Source organism: Mesoplodon densirostris, chromosome 4, assembly GCF_025265405.1.
Source record: "Mesoplodon densirostris isolate mMesDen1 chromosome 4, mMesDen1 primary haplotype, whole genome shotgun sequence".
Classification (NCBI taxonomy): Eukaryota; Metazoa; Chordata; class Mammalia; order Artiodactyla; family Ziphiidae; genus Mesoplodon; species Mesoplodon densirostris.
This window is the reverse complement of record NC_082664.1, coordinates 155,620,249-155,646,770: the sequence shown is the minus strand read 5'-3', so window position 1 is coordinate 155,646,770 and position 26,522 is coordinate 155,620,249. Positions and strand designations below refer to the sequence as shown.

Genomic DNA, 26,522 nt, shown 5'->3' with positions numbered 1-26,522 from the left:
CGGCTAAAATAAAAAATTATTTCAATTTACAAAAATTATCATGACCAAGAAGCCAAGGCAGCCCACAGACGGACCCTGCCTTTCTGACCCTGTGCTTTCTTAATTGTGGCCGTGGATGCCTGGCTACCAGCTCCAGAGACACATGGAGAAAATTCCCCATCCCTCCTCTTAGGATTTGATGATCTGGCTGCCAGGACAGGACGACATGCAGGAGAAGGGAAGGAGAGCCGCGTGGGGAAAATCATTCCCAGGGAAAAGCAATTAGAAAAACCTTTCATCAAAAACTGCTATGGTGGGGCTTCCCTGGTGGCGCAGTGGTTGAGAGTCCACCTGCTGATGCAGGGGACACGGGTTCGTGCCCCGGTCCGGGAAAATCCCACTGCCGTGGAGCAGCTGGGCCCATGAGCCATGGCTGCTGAGCCTGCGCATCCGGAGCCTGTGCTCCGCAACGGGAGAGGCCACAACAGTGAGAGGCCCGCGTACCGCAAAAAAAAAAAAAAAAAAAAAAAAAAACCTGCTATGGTGAATGACACAGGTAATGGATCAGATGTGCCAGGGACTTCCCAACGTGCCCAACTCTAAACTAGCATCCAGGCAGCATCCCTGGATTCAGAGAAAGTGGAAGTCTCTGTATCAAAATCACTGGTTAAGTGTTAAGGCTGGAAAGTTGGAAAGTATGTCGTCCTTAAAACTTAACAGACATTTAAAAAAAGAGGATAAAGTCCAAAGCAAAACAAAAATTATCATGAGAAGAACTAAAAGCAAAATATGCAGAAAATGTTTTCCTTTGCAGTGTGGGATGGGCCTATAAGCAGGGGGTAAAGGTAGATCTTTCCTTCTTACACTGCTTGACTCTTTAAGCAAATGAATGCGTTGTTTCTAAAATTAAAAAAAAAAACTAAAGCCAAGCTAATTAAAAATTCTTTTGATTTACCTTTAATAAGTCAAACAGATAATACACACATTTTAGGAAATTCTCTAAACACAGTATATTTTAAAGAAATGAATCAATGTTTTCTTAATTTATAGTATACTTTGTGTAGGAAAAGTTATAAGATGCATTCGTTCTTCATAAAATCATAATTCAGATTGCCAGGTGTGGTCAGCAGAATACTGCCTGCCCCAAAGATAACCTGTGAACACATGACCTGGTGGCAAAGGAGCCCTGCAGGTGTGACTGAGGTGAAGGACCTCTGATGGGAGATGATGCTGTGTGACCCAGGCGGCCGATCCTTCCCACGTGTCCCTAGGAATGAGTCAGAGATGAGCAAGGATGACTCTGCCTGCCACTGATGGCTTTGAAGATAAAGAGGAAGGAAGGCCTTCGAGCCAAGGACAGGGGGAATGCCAGCAAGATGAGGGCCTCTGTCTTCACACCACAGGGAACTGAGATCACAACCCAAACCAGCAGGAGACACACTCCTCCTCATGCTCCAGAAGGAGCACAACTCGGCCAACACCCTGACTTGAGTGTGCAGAGCAGGCAGATAATAAACGTGTGCCATCCTGAGCCCCTAAAGTTTGTCAAAGCAGAACAGGAAAGGGATACAAAGGTGAATGTCTACCCACAAATTAAACTCTCAAATATTTGTATGGAGATGTGAAGTTATAAAAGTATTTAAAATAAGAGAGGTACTCACATTCTAAGTTTTCAATATAAAGGTTTTCAAATTCTCTTTCTATTTGACCAAACAGTTCCAAAAGAGTACTGCGAACCGAGGAAGGCAGTTTAGAATCCTGCAGAAAAAGAAGATTCTGCTTAAAATGAACGAATGAATGAATGAGAAACTCTGACACCAAGCACCAATATAATTTTTCCAAAGTGAATTATTTAAACTCTTATTTTACATCTTTACATATTTTCTTATACATAAACACTCAAAGAACTTCAAGTTTCTAATTTCTACAGATGAAACTAAAATCAAATTGTATAAATGGTTACCCAGGATGGCATGAGATTTAAGACCAAGCATGTCTTCAAACATGTAACTTCCTTTCACAAGGAAAGAAACAAGCATACCTTATTCAAAAACTCCCAAATTTGTAGAAAATGAAGTTATAAACAGCCTTTAAGCTCTAGCATATGGTATTATAAATTAATTTTAATAAGCTGTTTACTAATAGAAGATGTACCTTATAGTCCTCATGTTCACTGTGCTTCAAGCAAAATAAACTGGATCATTTCCTGTAACTCTACTCAATACCTAGAAGATTGTTGTAAGGAGGGAAAAGAGCTCTCAGCTGTAAGAGCAAAACGTGTATCGGCTAAATGAAAACACCCACATGGAAGCTCCCAGGCCTTCGCAGGTGCTCTGCCCACCACCAGCACCCTGCCCCCACCAGGCGGGAAGTCAAAGGAAGCAGCAGAGGCAGCTTCCTGGGCCCGGTGTCCTAGGCACCAACTGTGTTCTCAGGCACTCAACTTTCCAGGCACTGCTGGTACTGACAGAGGCTATGCTCCCCTCCAACCTCCTGAGGGTGCGGCCTAGACAATATTTTGTATGTGCCCCACCCTACCACTTAAGAGTTATTTTCAAACAAAATTCTTATAAGATATTTCTAAAATAATGTTTCAATGGTTAACTGATGCCACTGTAATTTTCCAAGTGAGTTTTCAAATTTATATGCAGCATAAACTTTTTGATGTTTAATGAACTGCAAATACAAAAAAAGACATAATGTTTATTAAATCCTTTCTCAGATTAACTTCTTAGGAAGACAGGAATTTTAGGCAAAATGATCTGTAATACCAATGTTTAGCAACATGTTTTGAAATAATCACAGAACATGAACGTCAACTTTACAAGCTACTTAAAGATATGTGACGCCACTTGTTTAAAAATTCAATCTGGGAGAATTGGTGATAAGCCTTTCTCAACACCCCTCTAAAATAGCAAAGAAAATCATGAAAAAAAAAAGAAACGACACCTTAAAATAACAATGAACGCAAAATAAACCATCACAATTAACATCTGACACCCTGTCCACCTGCCTCTGGCCTCCCCCTGCCCGTTCTCCCACACCCCTCATTCACTTAGCCCTCCTCGAGGGGGCGGGGCGGCACCAGTTGAGAGCCTTGCTGGCCCCTCCCAAGGCCAATCTCCTCTTCCGTGTATCAATTCCTACTCACCTACCCTCACAGTATTTAACGTTAAGGTCATTATTCAGCAGCTGAAACATTTCCTTTACTTCGAGTGGTAAATGCAGCTTCATGTAAGATGTAATCGTAAAGGGAGACAATGTCAGCATTAACTTCACTTGATAAAATAAAGACAATCAAGAAGGAGACGTGCAGTGAAAGGGGAACTTCTCCACCAGAGGCAAGCGGAGCACAGCCCAGCTCTGCGGTTGCCTCCAAGCTTCCCAACAGTCTGACCCTCTGAGCTGCAATCACAGGCGCCCTACCCCCACCCCCAAGTGAGAGGTGCTGAACTTCTGGTATCATTTGAGAAAACTCATGACACAAAAGCTACGATTCAGTAAAGTTCTAAAAGAATCTGTGTTTTGTCACAGCCGACGTGAAAGAGGAGGAAGGAGGCCCCTTTCCTGGCCTCAGTTGGTGCTTCCCGGTGTAGACACGGGCCTCCCATCTCTGAGCCAAGCACCAGTGCCTCAAACGCTTCTGACTCGTGAATCCAAGACACAAAATTCCCATAAAGACTCCCCAACAACTGACAGCTTGATTGCAACCCTGTCTAAGGGTAATGACTTGTGGCTCCACTCAGATGCCCTGATCACTGGCCTCTCGCACCCGAGGTCCGCCCCACGCCTACCATGCCAAGTGCCCATGCCCAACGCCGTCACCGCCGTCCTGCTGCCACGGAACTGGGCAGAGCACCCCCACTAGCCCGCAAGGGAGCTCCTCGTCCACCAGCAGGCACCAACCCACCCGCGGGGTTCTGAATGACCCTCATAAAGGGTTACCCCAAGATGCAACTACCTGCTGGCTCTACATCACAATGGGGACAGCACAGAAGGCCCTGAGAACATGGTGTTACCACCAGAAGATGCCAGCAGAGACAGCTGTGGAATTGTCACTGCTTGAAATTTAAGTAAATCTAACAACTTAAAAGTATCTTAGGGCTTCCCTGGTGGTGCAGTGGTTGAGAGTCCGCCTGCTGATGCAGGGGACACGGGTTCGTGCCCCAGTCTGGGAAGATCCCACATGTCGTGGAGCGGCTGGGCCTGTGAGCCATGGCCGCTGAGCCTGTGTGTCCGGAGCCTGTGCTCCGCAACGGGAGAGGCCACAACAGTGAGACGCCTGCATAACACACACACACACACACACACACACACACAAAAAGTATCTTAGACTACCTGCACTATCCAAGGGGGTAGCCAACAGCCACATTTGACTAAATTTAAAAGTAAGTTAATTACAATTTTTAAAATTCCTCAGTCCCACTAGCCACATGTGGCTCTTGGTTCCCATGTGTGATAGCACAGATCTACAACATTCCATCACAGAAGTTCCACTGCACAGCTCTGATTCAAACATTCCTTATAAGAAGAGATCGGGACACAGACACCCACAGAGGGGCGACCTTGTGAGGACACAGGGAGAAGATGGCATCCACACCCAGGAGAGAGGGCTCAGGAGGACCAACTTGCCCACACCTGGACCTCCAGCTTTCTGCCTCCAGGACAGGGAGTAAGCAGTGTCTGCAGTTTAAGCTCCCAGTCTGCGATGCTTTGCTACGGCCATCCAAGCTCACGAAAAACATCAAAGCCATTTTGGAGGCTCCTTAAATCTATGATTTTATTTCCAAATTTAAGTTAAAATGCAACCATTTCATTTATTCATCCAGTCAACACATAAGAGGACACTAAGTGAACGTTTACCATGTGCCAGCAAAGGCAGCGCTAGGTTCCAAGCACACACAGCTGCCTCCTGGAAACACATCCTCCACATCCCGGCTTGCTTCTAACAAAGTCAATATGCAAATGAGCCAGTTTCTCAGATTTAAGCCATATTTTCCTTTAACATTATGGCTGATGAATTAGTTCTAATTGCAAAAGAATGATTATAAATTTATATGTATTTTTTTTACGTATATACTTATGCCTATATAAGGATATAGCAAATGTAGCTATAAGTTATTTTATTATAACATGTATTTTATTTAGGCTTCACGACAACGTTCTTTTAAAAATCTAGGGCCTCCCTGGTGGCGCAAGTGGTTAAGAGTCCGCCTGCCGATGCAGGGGATACGGGTTCGTGCCCCGGTCTGGGAGGATCCCATATGCCGCGGAGCGGCTGGGCCCGTGAGCCATGGCCGCTGGGCCTGCGCATCCGGAGCCTGTGCTCCGCAACAGGAGAGGCCACAACAGTGAGAGGCCCGCATACCGCAAAAAGAAAAAAAAAAAAAAAAAAAAAATCTAACACATTTTCATCATCATGAAGGAACTAGAAAAAGTAAAAGCAAACTTAACAGTAAAATATTAGATCATTTAATCAAAGGTGGTATCAAATTATCAGAAAGACATAATGTAATAAACAGCAGATAACACACTCACTACAGCACACACAGGATAAAGCCAAGAAAAGTTACTGAAAGAACAGATTCCAAAAACTCTGCAGAGAATAGAAAGAGATCATTATACCTGATTCTCTTCTCTTCTGGAGACTCTGAGATAGAAAACCTAAAACTACACTGTCAATTCACCTGTACAAAGAATAAAAACTAGTCCAAACTGTCACACCCACATTTTTTATTAAGTACTGTAAACACATTAACCTGGAAACCGAATTCTGTCTCTGTGTAAGCTGTTAACAGCAGTTTTAACTGGTTTATGAGGGAGGCTGTGTGTTTTGGTAACCCACACTTTTTCTCTACTTTGGAGACCTGCATATATTTGGCTATTTTTGAAACACTGCAAACATGATCCACATCTTCACCAGACACTCACTTGTCCCTCTAACATGTCTCTCGGCAGGCCAGTCCTCTCCTGCTCTGAGCTGTTAGTTCTTCTTATGGAAAGGCTGTGAGATTTGCGTTTCTGTTTTGCTTGGCGAGCAGTTGAACAACTCCCGCTTTCTGTGGGCATTACTTCTGAAAGGTGATATCCTGGTCACTCCTGCAAGAAGCTAAACAGGAGCAGGAAAAACAAGTACTTTATTTCTGATACAGCAAACTGAAATGAAGGAAAAATAGACGATTACTTTTCATTGCAAATTTCCTTACTATGTTAACATTTACTATGTAAATTAGAATGTGATAAATTATCATGTTTTAAGGTAGAGACCACAGCCCTTATTAAAGAGGTAACTTTTTATCAAACTTCATTAACATCCTTTAAAAAAAATCAAACAGCAAAGAAGGGCTTAAAATAACAACTCTCCCTTAGCCCACTCTCGGCAGACTCAGCCTACTCCCCAGAGGGAACCAATCCTAATTGCAATTTCCAGGCTACAGATTCTAGAGCAATGCCCTCCAAGAGAAATCCAATGCAAGCCACATATGTAATCGTAAATTTTCTAGTAGCCACATTAAAAAAGAACAAGTGAAATTCTAATGATCTAACCCAGTATGTTTAAAATAGTATCATTTTAGTCAATGTAAAAAACACAAACGGGGTATTTCAGTTCGTAAGCTCCCAGTTTTCCTTCATACTCACTATGCCTCTTGCTTGCAACCAGCCATATCCCCAGCACACACCTGCGGTCAGGGCCACCGTTACACAGCATACCTGCACAGCATTCCAAAATCCACATAATGCAAACATTTTCCTTTACCCATTTTGGACATTATCTACTCATTTCCTGCTATTATCAATTCTTCCTCCCAATATAATCACATCACTGTTAGCTAATTTTTTTTTCCCCACTGAGCCATGTCTTAGTTGTAGCACGTGGGATCTTTCTTGCCACGTGCAGCATCTTTAGTTGCAGCATGTGGGATCTAGTTCCCTGACCAAGGAACGAACCTGGGTCCCCTGCATGGGAGTGCAGAGTCTTAGCCACTGGACCAAAAGGGAAGTCCCAGCTAATATGATTCTAAGAAATATATTTACACATGAGATTTTCCTTCTTCAACTGCAGATTTACGTCTTGGACATTACCTAATCATTTTTTTGCTCTTATTGGTCCCTCCTTCTCCCAATCTATCTATTTTAGTGCACGTAATTTAAGTATGTACTTACGTTTCTTCCTTCTTCAACTACTAACAGTATCTTTGGGTCCTCACTCTGTAAGGTGTAGAGTATCCCACCTTTTCTGAAGCCCACCCCACAGCCATACATCCCCCAACTTTGCTGTCACAGAACGTTATACAAATGCCAAGCACAGAGTATGTGCCCTCTGGAGATTCTGAGCTTAGCACTCACAGAACCCGTCCCCTTGCCGTGTGGGCCAACAGCCACCTCCTTTGGATTGCTGGTGCTGTTCCAGTGTGGATGGAGTACAGTTGTCTTAACCGTGCACCTACTGCAAAAAATTCTGGTGCTTTCCAGTTTCTTACTATTGCAAATAAAGCTACTATGACAATAATATGTAGGCTTTCGTGTGAACTTAAGTTTCTACTTCTTTTGGATGAAGGCCCAAGAGTGAGACTGCTGTATGTTTAAAGAAAAAAAACTACAGATTTAAAAAAATCTTTATTGAGATATCATTCACACAAACTCCACTCTGCCCAAACTTTTAAATTTTGATCAAGTCCAACTGAGCAATTATTTTTCTTCTAAGAATCATAATTTTAGAGTCATGCCTAAGAACTTTTGACCAGTCCTAAATCCCAAACTTTTTCTATGTTTTCTTCTTAAAATTTTAGTTTTATAGGTTACATCTAAATTTATGAGCTATTTTTGGGCTGATATTTTTATAAGATGTGAAGTTTAGATCAAGGTTTTTTGGGTTTTTTGTTTTTTTCTGGTGATATCCAATTATTCTAGCACCATATGCTGAAGACTATCCATCCTACCCTAAATGGAGAAAGTTTGGCATCTTGATCGAAAATCAATTGGCTTTATTCCTATGGGATTATTTCTTGGTTCCCTATTCTGTTCCATTTTTCTGTGCTGTCTTGAAATTAGTGATTCCTATCACTTACATCTTTTTCAAAATGTCTTAGCTATTCCAGTTCCTTTGCCCTTCCATATAAATTTAGAATAATCTTGTCCATATCTACAAAAATCCTGATAGGATTTTGATAGGAATTGTGTTTAATCTGTTTACCAATTTGGAGAGAATTGGCATCTTTATTATGTTGAGACTTCCAATCTATGAACATGGTATATAGGTTTTAGATCGTCTTTGATTTCTTTCCTCAGTTTTGTAGTTTTCCCATAAAATTTCTACACATACATTCTAAAATTACCCTGAAGATTATACTTTTACTTTTGAGCAATTTTAAATGACGCTGTATTTTTATTTCCATCTCCATATGTTAATTGCTGGTATACAAAAATACAATTGATTTTTGTGTACTGGGCTTGTATCCTACGTTCTTGTTGAGCTCATTTCTTAGTTCGAGATTTTTTTGTAGATTATTTGGCATTTCCTCTGTAGGCTATTATGTCATGTAAAAAAAGAACAGTTTACTTCTTCCTTTCTGATCTGTATGCCTTTATTTCCTTTTCTTATCTTATTGATCTGGCTAGAAATTCCAGTACTCTGTTGAATTAGAAAGTGATGGCAAACACCCTTGCATTATTCTGATCTCAAGGTAAAAATATTCAGTTTTCACCATTAAGTATGATGCTAGCTGTAGGTTTTGGGTAAATATTTTTTTATCAAATTGAGAAAAGTCTCCCTCTATTATTCATGTTTTGAGAGTTTCATGAGTGCTAAATTTTGTCATGTTTTTTCTGCATCACTTAATATGATCAAATGGCTTTTTTTAAGGTTAATTACACTGATAATTTTCAAATATTGATCTAACCTTGCATCCATGGAATAAATCCCACTTGGGCATAGTGCGTAATTCATTCTGTTTGTTCTCTCATTTTGTTTCTTTCTTCTGCCTTCTTGTAGGTTATTTGAACATTTTTTAGAATTTCATTTTGATTTATCTAGTTTTTGAGTTTCTCTCTTTCATATAATTTTTCTTAGTGGCTGCTCTAGATTTTCATTAACTCTTACAACTTATCACAGTCTGCTGATCATCAACTTCTACCAGTTCATGGTAAAGTGTAGAAGCCTTACTTCCTCTTTGTCCCTTTGCCCTCCCCATTTATAACATAATCATCTTAAGTATTTCCTCTATACACACAAAGAACCACATCAGACGGCTATGGTTCCACCTTCAAACCTAATTTCTAATAAAGAAGTCTACTGAATTTACCAATTTATTTTTTCTTTCCATTGTTTGTTCTTCCTTCCTGGTGTTCCCACATGATTTCCTTTCTGTTTAGAGAACTTCCTCTACCTATTATTTTAGGGTAGGTCTGCTGGTAACAAATCATTTGAAGGATGTTTTCACTTGATAGAGAATTCTGAGTTGATAGTTCTTTTCCTTCAGCACTTGAAAAATGTGCTACTTCCTTCTGGCCTCTGTAGTTTGTGATGAGAAATGCACTATAGGTAAAGGGACATTTCTCTCTCTCGCTGTTTTTTCATCTTTGGTTTCAGAAGCTTGACTATGATGTGTCTCAGCATAGATTCCTTTGAGTTTATCTTGCCTGAATTTCACTAAACTTTTTCAATCTGTAAGTTTATGGCCTGCCAAATTTGGGAGATACTCAGCCAGTATTTCTTCAAACATATTTTCAGGTTCACTGTCTTTCTCCTCTCTTTCTGGGACTCTGATGATAAGAAAGATAGGTCTCTTGTTAAAGTCCCACAGGTCCCTGGGGTTCTGTTTACTTTTTTCCAGTCTATTTTCTCTCCATTGTTCAGATTGGGTAATTTCTATTGTTTTATCTTCAAGTTCACTGATTCTTTTCCTCTGTCCCCTCCATTCTGCTGTTGGAAGAATGGAAAGGACAGGAAAAGAATCAGTGAACTGATTCCACAAGCTCATTTACTGTACTTCTCAGTTCTAAAATTTCCATTTGTTTCTTCTTTATATCCTATATTTTCTTCCTGAGATTTTCTATTTTTCATTTGCCTCAAGTATTAATATTTCCTCATTGAAAAACTTTTATGATGGCTGCTTTAAAATACTTGTCACTTAAGCCTCAATATTGTGGGCACTGCTATCAGGCGTGGGATCTGGTTTCAGTCTTCTATTACAGCAGGCCTCTTCTGACATTGCCCCAGCAGGCAAACAAGGGTGCGGCCTTATTCCTGCCAGGTGGATGTAGAAGATGGAGATGGAAGTGAGGGCTTCCCACTCAGCTTCCACTCATCTGGGTGGAAGTACTCCTCGTTAATGCCAGGCGGGGTTAGAGTTCAGCCTCTCCCTTGGCCTCTACTCATATCACAGGCGCTGAACCAGGGGTGCTTTGTTACTGTGCCCTACACGGCCTCATTACCACAGGTGATGGTAAAACTCCTGAATCTCTACTAAGTTTCTTCTGAGGCCATCCCAACAGGCAGAAGGAGGGTGTTCTTTGTTACCACCCAACAGAGATGAAAATCCCAGCTCCGCACTGATACCACCAAGCACAGAGTGTTGTCTCAATACAGACTGTCAGGTGTAAAAGTCTAGATTCCCCACCCTGCCTTTGATAGTAAGGGTGACACGGGGGCTACAATGTTTTCTAAACATGTCCTGTCTGGCAGACTGTCTCTTTCCTGGTCTTTTGGCTTTTCTTGGGGCTTGTCTGAGCCCTTTGGTGTTGCTGGGTTGCTGGTTTATCCAGGCCCAAGGCCGGGATGTATGGGGCAAAAAGAAAACCCAGGAAACTCAGCCCTGCATCATTTCTCAGGTCTCCATACATCTAGCCAGTCTACTTTCTTCTCTCCACTTTTCAGTCTCATATTTCTTCTGTATTTAATGCCCAATATTTTTAGCTGTACTTGGAGGAATAGGAAAAGTACATCTACTACAAAGGCAGAGATCTTTTGAGTCTCAAATTAGACATGTATAGGCCTTGATTTAAAATGGCAACAGAAAAGTAAGTCTTGTTTCACAACACACTAAAAACATTCAAATTGGTCATTTCTGTGTGTTTAGGTTTAAAAATTTGAAATCCATTAATCTATTAAAATTATCACTTACTTTTTGTAGCATTATATAGACAAAATTTAACTCTCAAATCTTTTTTTTAAAGGACACTTAAAAAAGGAATAAGGTTACTTTTTTATCTCTAAAATTCTCATTTAAAGAAAAAATCTCCCATTCCCCTCACTTTTTAGGATATTCAGTTTGTCAAAGCAGGTCACAAGGCCAACCCAGATTCAAGTAGAGGGCTGAGACCACCTCTTGATGGGAGAATGAGAAAGAATTTGTGTAATCCATCACACCTTATTTCACTCACTAGTTTTGGTTATACACTGAATAACATTCTGCTTCCCTAAAAAATAACAGTGACTAGAACTAAATAGTTTTGCACTTCAGATATTCAGTGGAATAACATGGATATAAATAACCCAATTAAGTTAAACACCCACTCAGAATAAAATCCATAGAAGAGCCCAATGGTTAAGAACATGAGTTTGGGAGTCATACAAACCTAAGTCCCCCCCATCCCACACCCCAACCCCTCAAAGGGTTGGCTCTTTTTCATCATGAAGCCTCAGCTTGACCGTTACTTCCTCAAAACAGCCTCCCTTGACGACCGCTAGTCACAGCACTTTATTATCCTCACCACGTTTGTACTTAGATCTTATTTATAGTTTGCTCACTTAATGAATGTCTCCCCGCTACACTATCAACACAATGAGGACAGGGACACAGTTAACTGGGGCCACTACTGTATTTGTTAGGCTTGACATAAACACATCCTCAAATATTTGTTGAACGTATGAATGAATAGAAATGGATGAATGCTACATCTACCACTGACGGGCTGTGTAACCTTGGTCTAGTTACTTAACCACCTTCCTAAGGCTTAACTGTGTCATCTTTAAAGCAGGATAATAACAGCATTATTTCATTAAGTCACTCATCAATAGTCCTCTCATCTGTAGATGAGCTAGGTAGTGGGAATGTTGTGGTGAAAGAACAGGCTTGGTCCCTACCCTCAGGTTGCTTAGAGTTGAGGTGGAAGACAGACATTAAACACACAATCTCATAACTTATTACAGAAGCTATATATTGTGATGAGTGCTACGAAAGACATATGCAAATATTATGAGGCCAGCTATTAGCTAAAGAGTTACAAAGGTCATTCTGAGAAACTGGCATCTAAATCGAGACTGAAGAATTCCTAAGAGTTAACCATGTGGAAAACAGAAAAGGGAGTAAATATTTTAAGGACAGGAACAGCATGTGCAAATGTCCTGAGCCAGGAACAAGACTAGTTTATCAGAGATATTAAAAAATAAATACTATAGCTACAACACAGCAAACAATGGAGAGAATGGTGCAAGATAAGTGGAGAGACAGGCTTAGAGTCTGTTCTTTCGTGTTTATAGTTTATCGTAAAATAAAAAGGAAGCTACTTAAAAGTTTTTAAGCAAATAAGCAACACTAGATTGGCTGCTATGTGAAAAATACATGGAAAGATAAGATGACCATGAATGAAGCCAGTTAGGAAGTTACCGAAACAGTCTAGGCAATAAATGATGATAGTTAAGATTAGAGGTAGATGAATGGACTGGGGTGGGGGGGTGCTGGGCGGGGGAAAGAGAGGTATCAAGGATAGCCCTTGTTTCTGAGGCAAGAGGTAGGTGAAACGGAGTTCAGATTACTGAGATGAGGCAGCAGATATGGAGAAGAAACCAAGACCTAATACTGAATATATTATGTTTTGGCAATGTCTTTGAATATCTAACATACAAGGAAGCAGGAGGTGTACGGGTCTAGAGATGAAAAGAGAACTAGGCAGCATGTATAAATCTGGGAGAGGTCTACACAGAAAGTAAAGATGGTCACTTTGACTCCATCATGCCTCCAGGTCCCATGCCTTACCATTATTACGCTTCTTCGCAAGAAGGGAAAAAAAGGTTATATTACTGGTAGATACAGACAACAAAAAATAAAACTATCAGTCCCTTACATGATATATAGAAAAATTAATTTTGATTAATTTTTGACAGAACAAAATGACAACAAATCTTTTTCATGAAATTTATCTGAAAAATTTGAGCTATAGAAATTAGAGATAGTTGAAACAAAGGTATAAAGAAAAACTCACAATGGCAGAATCTGTGGTTGGTAGAATTTTATATACACAAAAAAAGATATTGATATTTAATTTGAAATATTTGAATATAACAAATTTATGTTATTAAGCAACTCCTATGATCCCAGTGAAGAATATTCCAGTAATTTTTTAATGGAAACATTTAGAGACTATTTAAGTCTAATTAAGTGCGCCATATACAAAAGTTAACCAAGAAATCAAACTGATTTAAAGGAATCTTATCCAGAAATTATATTCTTCATAAAAAAGGGTCAATATAATTCTCTTTTTCAGTGATTATACATATTAAATTGCTAACTTCATAAAGCATCTCAGTTGTCAAGATTTTCAACACAGATTTATCAGTCACCTCGCAGTTTATAAGTTATGTTTTTTATAGGAACAAACATATTAACACCCTGTGAAAGCTCAAGAAAAAAGACTATCTTTAGACATTTCAATCAAGGAAAAAACATATTAACACCCTGTGAAAGCTCAAGAAAAAAGGAGACTACCTTCAGACATTTCAATCAAGCAAATAAAGGAGCAAAGAGCTTCTCTTTCCTCCCTTAAGAACTTCATCAGTAGAAAGTTTATGCATCTGGTAAGCATAAACTGGGAAGTTAATGCATTCCCAAGATTCTACAAATTGGTGATAGGAACCGTGAAAATTGCAGTATCAACCCTCCTTTCACCTCAACAATTGTTTCCCTTAAGTATCACATCACCGGCATTTCCAGCCTCTGTATCTTCAGTAGGAAATAAGCAGTCTTCTTCACAACTAACTTTTAAAATCCTCACCTTCTGCCTGTCCCTAAGCCTTTAACTCCTCCCTCAACCCCATGAACCACATGGTGTTGTTCTGGGCTTTGCCTGATTTTGTTGGTCACTTCACAAAATAGTCAATACACTGGTCATCTTTTTCCCATTGACCAATTTCCAACCAAACACATACATTTCAAACAATTATAAATCTGGAAGAGGTTTTGGTTCCCCAAAACCTGGCCTCAAATGATTTTTTTCATACTGATTTTCTCTCTTAGTAACTTTCTAAACTCTGTGAAGTCATATGTCAATATGGGTTCATAACGCCTATGCCACACACTGTGTTATTAACATTCAAAGATTATCTGGCTAATTCAAGTTCTGCCTCTTCCTGTAATTTCTTCAGCTACACTTTACCTAATTTCTAATTCTTCCAAAATTAGATCTGTAGGTTTCTCTAGTTCTTCTAACCTCTTTTAAATTTCTTCTTTTTTTTCTGTTAATCTATCACAATCTTTTTCCTGAAACTTTAAAAAAATTTTACTCTTGCCTCTTCATTCACATCCTCCATCTTGTTCCCCACAGTCTTCACTGGTCCCACCACCACTTCCTTCCTCCCTTCCTTCCACAGCTCACCCTGGTGGAGAACAAGCCCTTAGCCCAGGAAGGGACGTATCTATCGTGTTCACCTCAGTCCACGGGTCAGTGTTAGCATAAATCTTATTTAAATGTCTGATAACACATTGAGGGTTTCTGCAGGACGACATCATGGAGACTGGAGCAGGTTGCAGGTGTTTGTAAAAAGAATACTGAAGTGATGTAGCGTGGAACCTAAGCTAGACAAGAAGGGAAATACAGACAAAAGAAATGATGAAGAGGAGCTTCCCTGGTGGCGCAGTGGTTGAGAGTCCGCCTGCCAATGCAGGGGACACGGGTTCGTGCCCCGGTCCGGGAAGATCCCACATGCCGCGGAGCGGCTGGGCCCGTGAGCCGTGGCCGCTGGGCCTGCGCGTCCGGAGCCTGTGCTCCGCGACGGGAGAGGCCACAGCAGTGAGAGGCCCGCGTACCGTAAAAAAAAAAAAAAAAAAAAGAAATGATGGAGAGATACTGATGGGTGGGGAAGTCTGTGGTGAGGCTCAAATATATCAGTAACTACAGAGTCACTAATACAACACCTCTGTGAGATACAGTTCCCAAGTACTTAACGGACTAAACACTTAGTTAATTGGCCATGGAGCTGTAAAAAGAAAACTTCTTCACGCAGGTGAGTAAGCTGCTTTAACCACTATGCACTGTTTCACCTCAATACAAACTAAAACAGAAGCCCGAAATTCCAAGATAATCATCTTTCTTCAAAATAGTCATACTAACCCAATATCACAAGGCATATGACCACTTTAAACAGAAGGTTTATGTGACTAAAAGGTCCTACTGGTTTTTTAAACACATTCAAAAAAGTATAAATAGTCCCCTCCAAATATCCAAACTCCCTACCCTATCGGTCAAACAAATGAATTTAATATAAACTCTCCTTCTGTCCAACTCATTTACTGCCACATGCCTATTACCCCCACCTACAAAACATTACTCACAATTCATATCCAGTGGGATTTTTAAACACTTTTTTTTTAGCAAGAGAAAAACACCTGCCTGAATAGCAAATGTCATGAACGTTAACATGTGTACAAAATGGTTAAAGTATATAATTTGCATGTGGCATTTAAAAAATACAAAACGTGACTGGATTTCCACAAAAAGGTCGGTAGAGTTTTTCATAGCATTTCATTGTGAAAGCACCATTACTGAATTCCTGGAGGCAAACACCGAACTCAACTGCTTAGCGACATCAACCAGAGGCAGCCCCGCAGTCCACCCTCGGTCAACCCGGGTAAGGTGTCCTATCGTTGACCCAGTCGAAGGCACGAAACACACGCTCACCAGCTCTGGACATGAGACGGGACTGGGGGCATGTATAACCGGAAAACAACCAAGACTGTTTAAAGACCTTAATTGTTAAGATACTCGAATCGAGGACGAAATTCGTAACTGTGAAGTCTTCTTAGGAAAACCAGGACTAGGGAATTCAGAGGGCTGTCGGTACCCCTGGGGGAAGGGGCTGGGGTGTCAGCTCAGGGCCAGGGCACAGCAGGTGCGCACGGCTGCCCAGAGCCCTGAGGAGAAAGGACACTCGCCGATGCCTCCGTGCGAGCACTCTGCAGGACGCGAGGCTGGACACGGACCCGCAGCAACTCCTGCCCAAGGTCGCGGAGCCCCTCCCGCGGCCCCACACCCGCTAAGGGACCCACGGCCCCCGGGCTCCTGCGCGCTCGCGGGCGGGAGACTCCCGGGCGCCTCGATGGACCCGCCTCACAGGCCGCTCTGGGCGAGGGGCGCGCGTTCCAACCACGTCAAGACCCGGCCGGGCTCGGGGTCGGAGGGGGGCGCGGTCCAGGTCGGGGCGCGGGTTCGGGGGAGACGCGGTCCAGGTTCGGGGGCGCGCGGTCGGAGTCAGAGGGCGCGGAGTCCGAGGGCGCTAGGCCGCCGGTCCCCACAGGCACGCCCCGCCCGGCGCGAGGCCGCTGCCACACAGAGAGGCGGCCCGTCCCGGGCTGAAGATGGCAGGCCAGCACTCACCTGTCACGCCGCCGCCGAGCCCGCCACCGCGCAGTGCGAGCCGGGCCGTGCGCTGCCGCCCGTGGGTTCCCAGCCACGCGGCGCCGGGGACGGACGCGGACGCACAGCCCTAAAACCCGGCAGCCCGACGCCCCACACTTCCGGCGCAGGAACTCCCGGCTCCCCCTCAGCCCCGCGCCGGAAATCCACTACACGCAGGCGCCGCAGGAAGTCCCGCCTCCGCCCCAAGCTAGTACCGCCGGAAATCCAGCCCCGCGAAGGAAGTCCCGCGCGACGCCTGTGTGAGCAGGGGGGTCGGAGGGGGTCGCGGAGAGGGCGGAGGCGCGGTGGCGTTGTTCGACCCCGAGGCCGCCGGGGTCTCGACCCGCGAGGTCGGCGACCATCTGGAGACGCCGCGGAGGGCCGGGAGGTGGGGTGGAGGCGCTGAGGGCCCGCGGGTACTCACTGCGGCGGGCTACTGCGGGCTCCTGGGTCTGGCGCAGGTCGGCGTCCATCGGGACCCAGGCCGGGCATGTGGGAACGGCTGCTCCCAGTCAGAACCGCCGGGTGTGCCGGGAGCCGTTTCCCGGGGCGTCGGGAGCGAGGTGGCTGCGCGCGGAGCCTGGCGGATCTGCGGAGGGTGACTCACCCACTGCAGCCTCCTGTCTGAAATGTGTGTTAGCCATTGGCTGCAGAGAGGAAACAAAGGCAGCCTCTCGCCGCGGAAGGTGGGACCTGATGGCCTTCTTGTCCTTGTCCAGGTTGGAAAAATTACAGGGTGCGCAGAAGGCCTCGACTCTACGAACAACCAGATGAGCGTTTAAAGCCTTAAGTAAAGACAAAATCAGACGCGTGGGAGCATTTTTCTTTTAAACAGTAAAGGTCATAATTCGGAGTCAAGAAGCACTAGTATGATTGTTGCACAAGGAACAAACGACGTATTTGGGGATCCAAATAACCAAAAAGTTTGTAGAATAAAACCTGAAGTTACTTCATCATTGAGTATAATAAAGCTTATTACTAAAAACAATTATATAAGGTGTGGGACTTCCCTGGTGCTGCAGTGGTTAAGAATCCACCTGCCAATGCAGGGGACAAACCCATGTTCCACAACTACTGAGCCCACGGGCCTAGAGCCTGTTCTTTGCAGTAAAAGAAGCCACTGCAAGGAGAAGCCCAAGCACCACAACTAGAGAAAGCCTTTGCACAGCAATGAACACCCAATGCAGCCAAAAATAAATAAATAAATAATTTTTTTAAAAAAATTGTATAAGGGGAACTGAGGATGTCAAACTTGGAGGTTGTGGCTATCATTCATCAAGAAATTCTATTAAAGACCTAATATGCACAAGGCATTCCGCTGGGTGAGGGAGCACCTAGAATGCCTGATTAACCACAATATTGGCTGCAACTGATTCACGTGCTAATATGTGGTTTTGTTTTGCAGCACAGCATCCACAGTTTGGATGAAACTTAGGGTATTGTTAATTGGGGTAATGTTTTCTCTGATATACTTAGGATTCCATACAAGTCACTGTAAATAAAATGATTGCATAAAGTGTCACAAAACTAAAACAGGAAAGGAGTCAACACTTTGAGGGCCTGTTGCATGCCAGGCAGTTCACAGATTTGGTAACTTTGATCCTCAAAACCAATAAAGTAAAAATTATTCTATTAGAGAAATATAAATCAAAAGTGCAATGAGGTATTACCTCACACTGGTCAGAATGGCTATCATCAAAAAGTCTACAAATAACAAATGCTGGAAAGGGTGTGGAGAAAAGGGAACCCTCTTGTACTGTTGATGGGAATGTAAATTGGTACAACCACTATGGAGAATAGTATGGAGGTTCCTTTAAAAACGAAAAATAGAGTTACCGTATGATCCTACAATCCCACTCTGGGGCATATATCCAGACAAAACTCTAATTTGAAAAGATACATGCACCCCTATGTTCATAGCAGCACTATTTACAAGAGTCAAAACATGGAATGAACCTAAATGTCCATCAACAAGATGAATGGATAAAGAAAATGTACATGAATACAGTGGAATACTACTCAGCCATAAAAAAGAATGAAATAATGCCATTTCCAACATGGATGTACCTAGAGGTTATCATTCTGAGTGAAAAAAGATAAAAATATATATCATATGGGATCTAAAGTATGATACAAATGAACATATTTATAGACCAGAATAGACTCTGATACAGAAAACAAACATGGTTATCAAAGGGGAAAGGTGAGGGGTAGAGATAAATTAGGAGGTTGGGATTAACATATACACACTAATATATATAAATAGATAATAAGGATTTACTGTAAAGCACAGGGAACTATATTCAATATCTTGTAAACCTATACTGTAAAAGAATTGGAAAACTACATGTATAACCGAATCACTTTGCTCTACACCAGAAATTAACACAACTATACTTCAATTAAAAAAAAGAAATTATTCTAAATTGAATTCTAGTTAAGGGTAAGAATGTTAAAATTACTTGTCAAAAGCAACCTAAGTGTCCATAAACAGATGAATGGATAAAGAAGACGTAGTACATATATACAATGGAATATTACTCAGCCATAAAAAGAAACGAAATTGAGTTGTTTGTAGTGAGGTGGATGGACCTAGAGTCTGTCATATAGAGTGAAGTAAATCAGAAAGAGAAAAATACTGTTTGCTAACACATATATATGGAATCTAAAAAAAAAAAAAAAAAAAAAAAAAAAGGTTCTGAAGAACCTAGGGGTAGGACAGGAATAAAGACACAGACGTAGAGAATGGACTTGAGGACACGGGGAGCGGGAAGGGTAAGCTGAGACGAAGTGAGAGAGTGGCATGGCCATATATACACTACCAAATATAAAATAGCCAGTGGGAAGCAGCCGCATAGCACAGGGAGATCAGCTCCGTGCTTTGTGACCACCTAGAATGGTGGGATAGGGAGGCTGGGAGGGAGACGCAAGAGGGAGGAGATATGGGGGCCTCCCTGGTGGCGCAAGTGGTTAAGAGTCCGCCTGCCGATGCAGGGGATACGGGTTCGTGCCCCGGTCTGGGAGGATCCTATATGCCGCGGAGCGGCTGGGCCCGTGAGCCATGGCCGCTGGGCCTGCGCATCCGGAGCCTGTGCTCCGCAACGGGAGAGGCCACAACAGTGAGAGGCCCACATACCGCAAAAAGAAAAAAAAAGAGGGAGGAGATATGGGATATATGTATATATAGAGCTGATTCACTTTGTTATAAAGCAGAAACTAACACACCATTGTAAAGCAATTATACTCCAATAAAGATGTTTTTAAAAAATTACTTGGGGCTCCCCTGGTGGCGCAGTGGTTGAGAGTCCGCCTGCCGATGCAGGGGACGCGGGTCCGTGCTCCGGTCCGGGAAGATCCCACATGCCGCGGAGCGGCTGGGCCCGTGAGCCATGGCCCCTGGGCCTGCGCGTCCGGAGCCTGTGCTCCGCAACGGGAGAGGCCACAACAGTGAGAGGCCCGCATACCGCAAAAAGAAAAAAAAAAAAAAAAAAAAAAAGTCAGAAAGCTAGTATGCAATGGAGCAAAGATTGGATTAAAATCCAGGTCCACATCAAAGTCCACATTTTCCACAGCGCATTCCTTTGATAGGGCTGTTGTAACAGAATAACACAAATTACGCTTAAACGACATAAATTTATTGTCTCAGGTCTGGAAGCTTGAGGTCCAGAATCAAGGTGTCAGTGTTACATTTTGTTTGTGTCAGTGTTGGTTCCTTCCGAGACCTGTGATGGGGAATCTATGCCATGCGTCTCCCTCTCTCACTCCCTTAGTTTCTGGTGGTTTGCCAGCAACTCCGAATTGTAGAGGTCAAGTTTTCTAATTCCTTTTATTCACAATTTTAAGTCTCGACACTTCTGGGTGCAACCGCTCACGCTTACCGACCGATCTCAATTTAGTGCACAGAACGGCCGCGAGCAGGCGCCTCCCCACGCCTCAGAGCCCGAGCGTGCAGAGAAGCCTGACATCAGCACGTCACCAGCGCAGGGCCTCGGGCGCCTCAATTGGCTGGCTCGGCCAGGGCGTGACCGGTGGGCGGCCGCTCTCCCGGGCCCCTCCTCTCCTAGCTCACTCCGTCAGGTAGCTCCGCAGTCGGGGAGCACTCCCCTCACTCAGCGCCACAGGGAGGACGCCGAAAGCATCTGCGCTTCGGCCTGGGGGCGGCTCTGCAGCTCACGGCCCTGGGAGGAGACCCCTCGCGCTCCGGGAGTGGCGCCACCGCGCGACCGTGACGTGAGGCGCGGCCGGCGCGCCATTGGCCAGCGGCAATGTGGCGCGCTCTGGCACGGGCGCGGGCGATTGGGCGCGCGGCGTTGGGAGGCGGGGCTAGGGCCGGGGGCGGGCCTTGTGCTTGGGAGCTAGGCCTGCAGGAGACAAGCGCGGCGGAGTGTTGTCCCGCTGCCGGTCTGCTTGTGAGGTAAGGAGGCTGGGTCTCTGAGGGGAGGCGGGCTGGAGTCCCGGGGTCGGGGTCGGCGTCGGGCTCGGCGCTGAGGGGCGGGCCCACTGCCTGTTAGTCGCGTCCTGTGAGCTCAGGGTGCTTTTTCCTTTTAACTGTTTTGGGGAGAAGCCAGAGGGCGGAGGTCTATGCGGCGCGGGAAGCGCGTGGGGTCGCCGCCGGGCTGGGTGGGCGCAGGCCGGGAGGATGGCGCGGGGGAGGTGGCGGGGCGGGCGGAGGGTGGGGCGCGGGGCGGCGGGCTCAGCCTCCAAACCTCGGGTCCCCACCTCCCCCGCCAGGTCCCCGGGTCGGCGCGCAGGCTGGGCCGCGATGCCCGAGGTGAGCACTGACGAGCTGGACGAGCGGCAGGTGCAGCTTTTGGCGGAGATGTGCATCCTCATCGACGAGAACGACCGGAGGATCGGGGCGGAGACCAAGAAGAACTGCCATCTGAACGAGAACATCGAGAGAGGTGCCCGCGGGGGCGGCGGGGCCGGGTCCCCGGGCGGGAGCCCCGCTTCCTTCGGACCCCAAAGCGACAGGCAAGTAACTGGCCTCTTAAAACTCAATTCATCGTATTTCTTTTGCTTTCAGGATTATTGCATCGAGCTTTTAGTGTTTTCTTATTCAACACTGAAAATAAGCTCCTGCTGCAGCAGAGATCAGACGCTAAAATTACCTTTCCAGGTTAGTGTGTTTTGTGTAGTGTTTTGGGGGGGACTGTGTTTAGTTTGATTTTGTCACATGCAACTTCTGGTAGCCAAGGTCAAAAAAGAAATCTTGTGAATAACTTAGTCTTATATTCTTCATACAAAAAACTTGTACGGTGGTTGCAACCTAATAAGACGTAAAGTTTATCCTAATAAAGGATAAAAACTGCTAGGTATGTGTAGATTCATATATAACTTTCTAAATTGTATTTAATACACGTTATGATCGCTTTGGTTAAGAAGGCGTTCATGAAAACTTATCTACACAAGTGTCACAAAATGGTTGCTGATAGCTCATTATAACAGATTTAGAAATCCTCAAGAATCATTTTGTTTTTCTGTTACTTTTAAAATTTAAAGTTTTCTTAACCTTTCAGACCTGCTTTGAAGAAAAGTTAATGTACATCTATATTAACATGTTCCAGGTTGTTTTACTAATACTTGCTGTAGTCATCCCTTAAATAACCCACGAGAGCTTGAAGAAAACAATGCAATTGGAGTAAGGCGAGCAGCACAGAGGCGTTTGAAGGCTGAATTGGGAATTCCCATGGAAGAGGTAAGCAGCCATACTAGCTGAAATCTAAAATACATTGAAACAATTTTTAGTAAAACATTCAATTTAGGTGTAGCTTTCTGCTTTGTAATCTCTTGCTTTTTTAGGCCAAGAAAGCCCATTGGATAAAGGTTAAATTTTGATTTCATAATACTTGTCGATATTTAACTCAGTACCAAAATGGATTGATCTGTTAGTTTATAAAGTTGACTGTGTTTTATAATTGATCAGATCAAAGATGAATATTTTCTTGTGAACTCCAGATCTGATTGGGTGAACTGAAATAATCTTTTTTTCCCTGGAATTGTCCCTTTAATAATACACGAATAGGGCTTCCCTGGTGGCGCAGTGGTTGAGAGTCCACCTGACGATGCAGGGGACACGGGTTCGTACCCCGGTCCGGGAAGATCCCACATGCTGCGGAGCGGCTGGGCCCGTGAGCCATGGCCGCTGAGCCTGCGCGTCCGGAGCCTGTGCTCCGCAACGGGAGAGGCCGCAACAGTGAGAGGCCCGCGTACGGCAAAAAAAAAAAAAAAAAATAATAATAATAATAATAATAATAATACACGAATAAATCATCTTTCATTTAGTTAAAACAGTATAAATCTTTTTCTCCTGTAAGTTAATATTAAGATGTGAGGCAGAATGGCACACTTCTAGTTAGTGACTGCTTTTCTTTTTTCTTTAATACAGGAGTTTTCAATAAATCTACTTCTATTTTTGGTCCTATGGGAAAAGTGTCAGACACTTGAAACTATTTAATGTTATTTAATACTATTTCCATATATTAATAGGAGACTAATGTTTCAAAAGTTGTCATTCTAAAACTAGTTCTGTTGTTCAAGGTATTACTGAAATGTAGTGGGTTGATTTAGATTATTTTATCGTTGATATATTGGAGGTTTTTGGGTTTTTGTCCTAGGTTCCTCCAGAAGAAATTAATTATCTAACACGAATTCATTACAAGGCTCAATCTGATGGTATCTGGGGAGAACATGAAATTGATTACATTTTGTTTGTGAAGAAGAACGTGACCTTGAATCCAGATCCCAATGAGATTAAAAGCTACTGTTACGTATCAAAGGAAGAACTAGAAGAACTTCTGGAAAAGGCAGCCCATGGTGAAATTAAGATAACTCCGTGGTTTCAAATTATTGCAGAGACTTTTCTCTTTAGGTGGTGGGATAACTTAAATCATTTGAATCAGTTTGTTGACCATGAGAAAATACACAGAATGTAGATGTGGAGATGAATGATTACTAAAGTACTAAAGAATTTCTCTACTTAGTAAACTTAAGATGAATTTTTTAAAAACCTGGTTCCCCGTTAGAACTCTCATTGGAAATACTGATACAACGAGAATTCGTGTGGAAAAGAATTCTTGATTTGTGTCATACGACCCATATGTTAACTGCAATTTGTAAAAAATATTTATGAGATTATTATAAAAAAGAGCAAATAAACTAATTTAACCTATCTAAACAGACGGTTATGACAAATTTGAATAAGTTCTTCATTTTTTAATATATTGTGATAAACATTTTCAGAAGACTTGTAGAGCACTTTGCTGTTTGCCAGGTGCTTGATGTATCTTTAAATTTTTATCATAGTCCAGAAGAATGTTCAATGGAAACTATTTGCTTATCTACTTCAAAACAGTTCAAATTAACTTTTCAGATGGAGATTAATATAGAACAGGTTCAAGGGAATTCAATGGTATATATCCCGATTTCTGTCATTGTTAACTTTGTGCTTTAATCATTCTGAAGTATTTTGATGCTTAAAGTCAAACATTGTTTTTGGTAATGACTAGGTTAATTCATTTAAATAAGCATTGCTGATTAGCAAAGCCTGTGGTTTTCAGAGTTACTGGGAACAGACAGGCTATTTGTAAAATGGAACTTGGGTCAGTTGGGTCATACTCTACAACAGGGTATTCTAACCTTGGCACTGCTGATGTTTGGCTTGGATAATTCTTTTGGGGGCTCATCCTTTGTGTTGTAGGATTTAGCAGCATCCCCAGGTTCTACATTAAAAAATGCTGTTGGCACCGCTCCCCCTATGACAGCCCCAGTGACACCAGATGCCAAATGTCTCCTCGAGGACAGCATCACCCACAGTTGAGAACCACTGTTCTGCTGAGTCAGGCCATGTTGTAGGGGGAAAATGATCAAAAAGAAAGGCAGGCGTTCATATTAAATAGATTTGGGTTATGGAATATGTGTGTATTAATATTTAAAGTACACTTTGACTAATGTACTTTAAACTCTTGCCATAGACTTCTCAGACTTGAAATCTTAAGACAGCTTTATTATCTTTGAATGCTGTGTATTAGTAAGTAATGAAGAAAAAGATAAAAATTTGTTTCTTACAAAGCTAAATGTTTTATAAATTCAATATAAAAATCCATTTGTTAACTCTGAACAGTTAATTTCAGGCAAGACTGTGTAGCTAATAGTAACTTTATTGAAAAATAAAAACAAAACTAAATTACATTTTGATACTGTTGTCTAGTTTGTTAAAACTTCAATACAGTAATAGGTCAACCTGCCTATGGTAGCTTAAGTGATAAATGACATAGAGTTTCAAAATGCATTTTTATATTGTTTCTAGTTCTTTAGTAGGACCTTTTAGGCTAAAAGACACGTGTAACCAGTTACTGGGTAGCTACAGTGGCTAGTGGTTGCCATATGGGCCATGGCATCTTAGACTGTTAGATGCTGGACAAAACATTGACAACAGGTACAGAGCAGAAGGAGCCGTCTATAAAACTTTATTCTCTTTATTGATATTCCTGATTTGTTCGTTGTTTTTTCTGACTTTGTCCACGTCTTCCTTTAGCTCCTTGAGCATCTTTAAGGCAGTGTCTAGTAAGTCTGTCATGTCTTCCTGAGGGATAGTTTCTTAGTTTTTTCCTTTAACGGACCACACTTTCCTATTTCTTCGTATGTGAATGTTTAGTTGTTGGGTATCTGTACCACCCGAGGTCTTCATGTCTCTTACTTCCTTTCCGACTGTGTGTCTTTCCCTGGACACAGACATGCTGACTTTCTAAATTCCCCTGAGCCAGCAGTGCTTTCTTAAGTCCTAATCCTCACATCTCTAGCTCTCCAAAGGGGTAAAAAAGGAAAAATGCAAGGGAAAAAGAAACAGGCACTGACCCTTCAAATTCAGCTGATGGGGATCCATCTCTGTCTACACCTCTGCCATCAGAAGCAGCAACTGTCAATCAAAACAAAATCCTAATATTTGGAGAACAAGGCCCTTAGGGCCCAATCTGAATCCCACAAGCACCTCCAGAAACGCAGGTACAGTGACTGCCACAGGGTGTGGGGTGAGAGGTCAGGCAGTTGCTAAGCCACAGGGGCTAAAACTGACAAACTGGTTTACCGTGGAGCCTTTCCCTGGAAAAGGTGAGCCTTTAAAGACTCTGGAGTCCCAAATATTCAATAGTCACAGCAGAGATTCTGCCAGAGCCACTGTAACCTGGGAGGAGAGGGACTCTGGTGCTTCCTACTCCCTCTCACCTGACACCCAATGGGTTTCTCTTTACATAATCTTTCTCAGCATAAATGTGAAAATTTTACTTTGGATCCCCAAAATGTAATGCAACTTTCAAAGACACCTTGAATCACACTGCATGACACTGGAAGACTCCCACACGGGTGCACTTAGAAATGCCGTGAGTCAGCAGAGGGGATGCTTGAAACTACACATAAAGCAGTGGCCACAGCAGTTTTGTGGTCGAGAAGTGACGTTTTAAGCACTTAATATTCTAAAATGTTAATTTCCTACATTTTACTGGGCCTGTACCTCACAATGATTTCTACTCAAAATAAATTAATTTTCAGCAGTGGACACAAGCAGCAGGTGCCCACATTTAACTGCTGTAGTAACTTAGGCAACATTCTGTTCCACTAAAAAGTATTTTGCACTTTGAAAACAAAAAAGAATTGCCGGGCTTCCCTGGCGGCGCAGTGGTTGAGAGTCCGCCTGCCGATGCAGGGGACACAGGTTCGTGCCCTGGTCCGGGAAGATCCCACATGCCACGGAGCGGCTGTGCCCGTGAGCCATGGCCGCTGAGCCTGTGCGTCCGGAGCCTGTGCTCCGCAACAGGAGAGGCCACAACAGTGAGAGGCCCGCATACCACAAAAAAAGAAAAAAGAATTGCCATTTACTTTCTTTTCCCTTTTCATCTGCCCAAACTGACAGTGATTTGTAACTAAAAAAACAAAAA

At 43.0% G+C, this 26,522-nt stretch overlaps 2 protein-coding genes across 8 annotated transcripts in view; one reads left to right on the top strand and one right to left on the bottom strand.

Moving 5' to 3' along the window:
• The window catches only part of WDR37 (WD repeat domain 37), a 57,452-nt gene extending 40,274 nt beyond the window's left edge, over positions 1-17,178 (bottom strand). For 3 of the 5 annotated variants that reach the window (XM_060097552.1, XM_060097554.1, XM_060097556.1), the window contains exons 1-3: positions 17,015-17,178; positions 5,911-6,088; positions 1,641-1,737 (exon numbers count right to left, since the gene is read on the bottom strand). In XM_060097552.1, coding sequence (XP_059953535.1) covers positions 1,641-1,737; positions 5,911-6,048 — 235 coding nt within the window. In that variant the 5' untranslated portion in view covers positions 6,049-6,088; positions 17,015-17,178. Of the gene's footprint in view, positions 1-1,640; positions 1,738-5,910; positions 6,089-16,569; positions 16,728-17,014 lie in introns of those variants that run through there. The other 2 variants (XM_060097553.1, XM_060097555.1) reach the window with 2 other exon arrangements.
• A 3,493-nt stretch (positions 17,179-20,671) lies between these two features.
• On the top strand, positions 20,672-24,760 carry IDI1 (isopentenyl-diphosphate delta isomerase 1). 3 transcript variants are annotated; one of them, XM_060097549.1, is made up of 5 exons: positions 20,672-21,004; positions 21,322-21,494; positions 21,617-21,709; positions 22,158-22,288; positions 23,208-24,760. In XM_060097549.1, the coding sequence occupies exons 1-5, from the start codon at positions 20,856-20,858 to the stop codon at positions 23,523-23,525; spliced, it is 864 nt and encodes a 287-aa protein (XP_059953532.1). In that variant the 5' UTR covers positions 20,672-20,855; the 3' UTR covers positions 23,526-24,760. The 3 variants fall into 3 exon arrangements, with proteins under 3 accessions (XP_059953532.1, XP_059953534.1, XP_059953533.1); XM_060097551.1 differs by lacking the exon at positions 20,672-21,004 and adding an exon at positions 21,056-21,121; XM_060097550.1 differs by lacking the exon at positions 20,672-21,004 and adding an exon at positions 21,151-21,210.
• The last annotated feature ends 1,762 nt before the right edge of the window (positions 24,761-26,522 follow it).

Coding starts and splice junctions, on each gene's coding strand:
- IDI1 (XM_060097549.1), top strand. CDS start 20,856: ATGTGGCGCGCTCTGGCACGGGCGCGGGCGATTGGGCGCGCGGCGTTG. Junction 21,495..21,616: donor GAACGAGAACATCGAGAGAG/GTGCCCGCGGGG, acceptor TTTTGCTTTCAG/GATTATTGCATCGAGCTTTT. Junction 22,289..23,207: donor TGGGAATTCCCATGGAAGAG/GTAAGCAGCCAT, acceptor TTTTTGTCCTAG/GTTCCTCCAGAAGAAATTAA.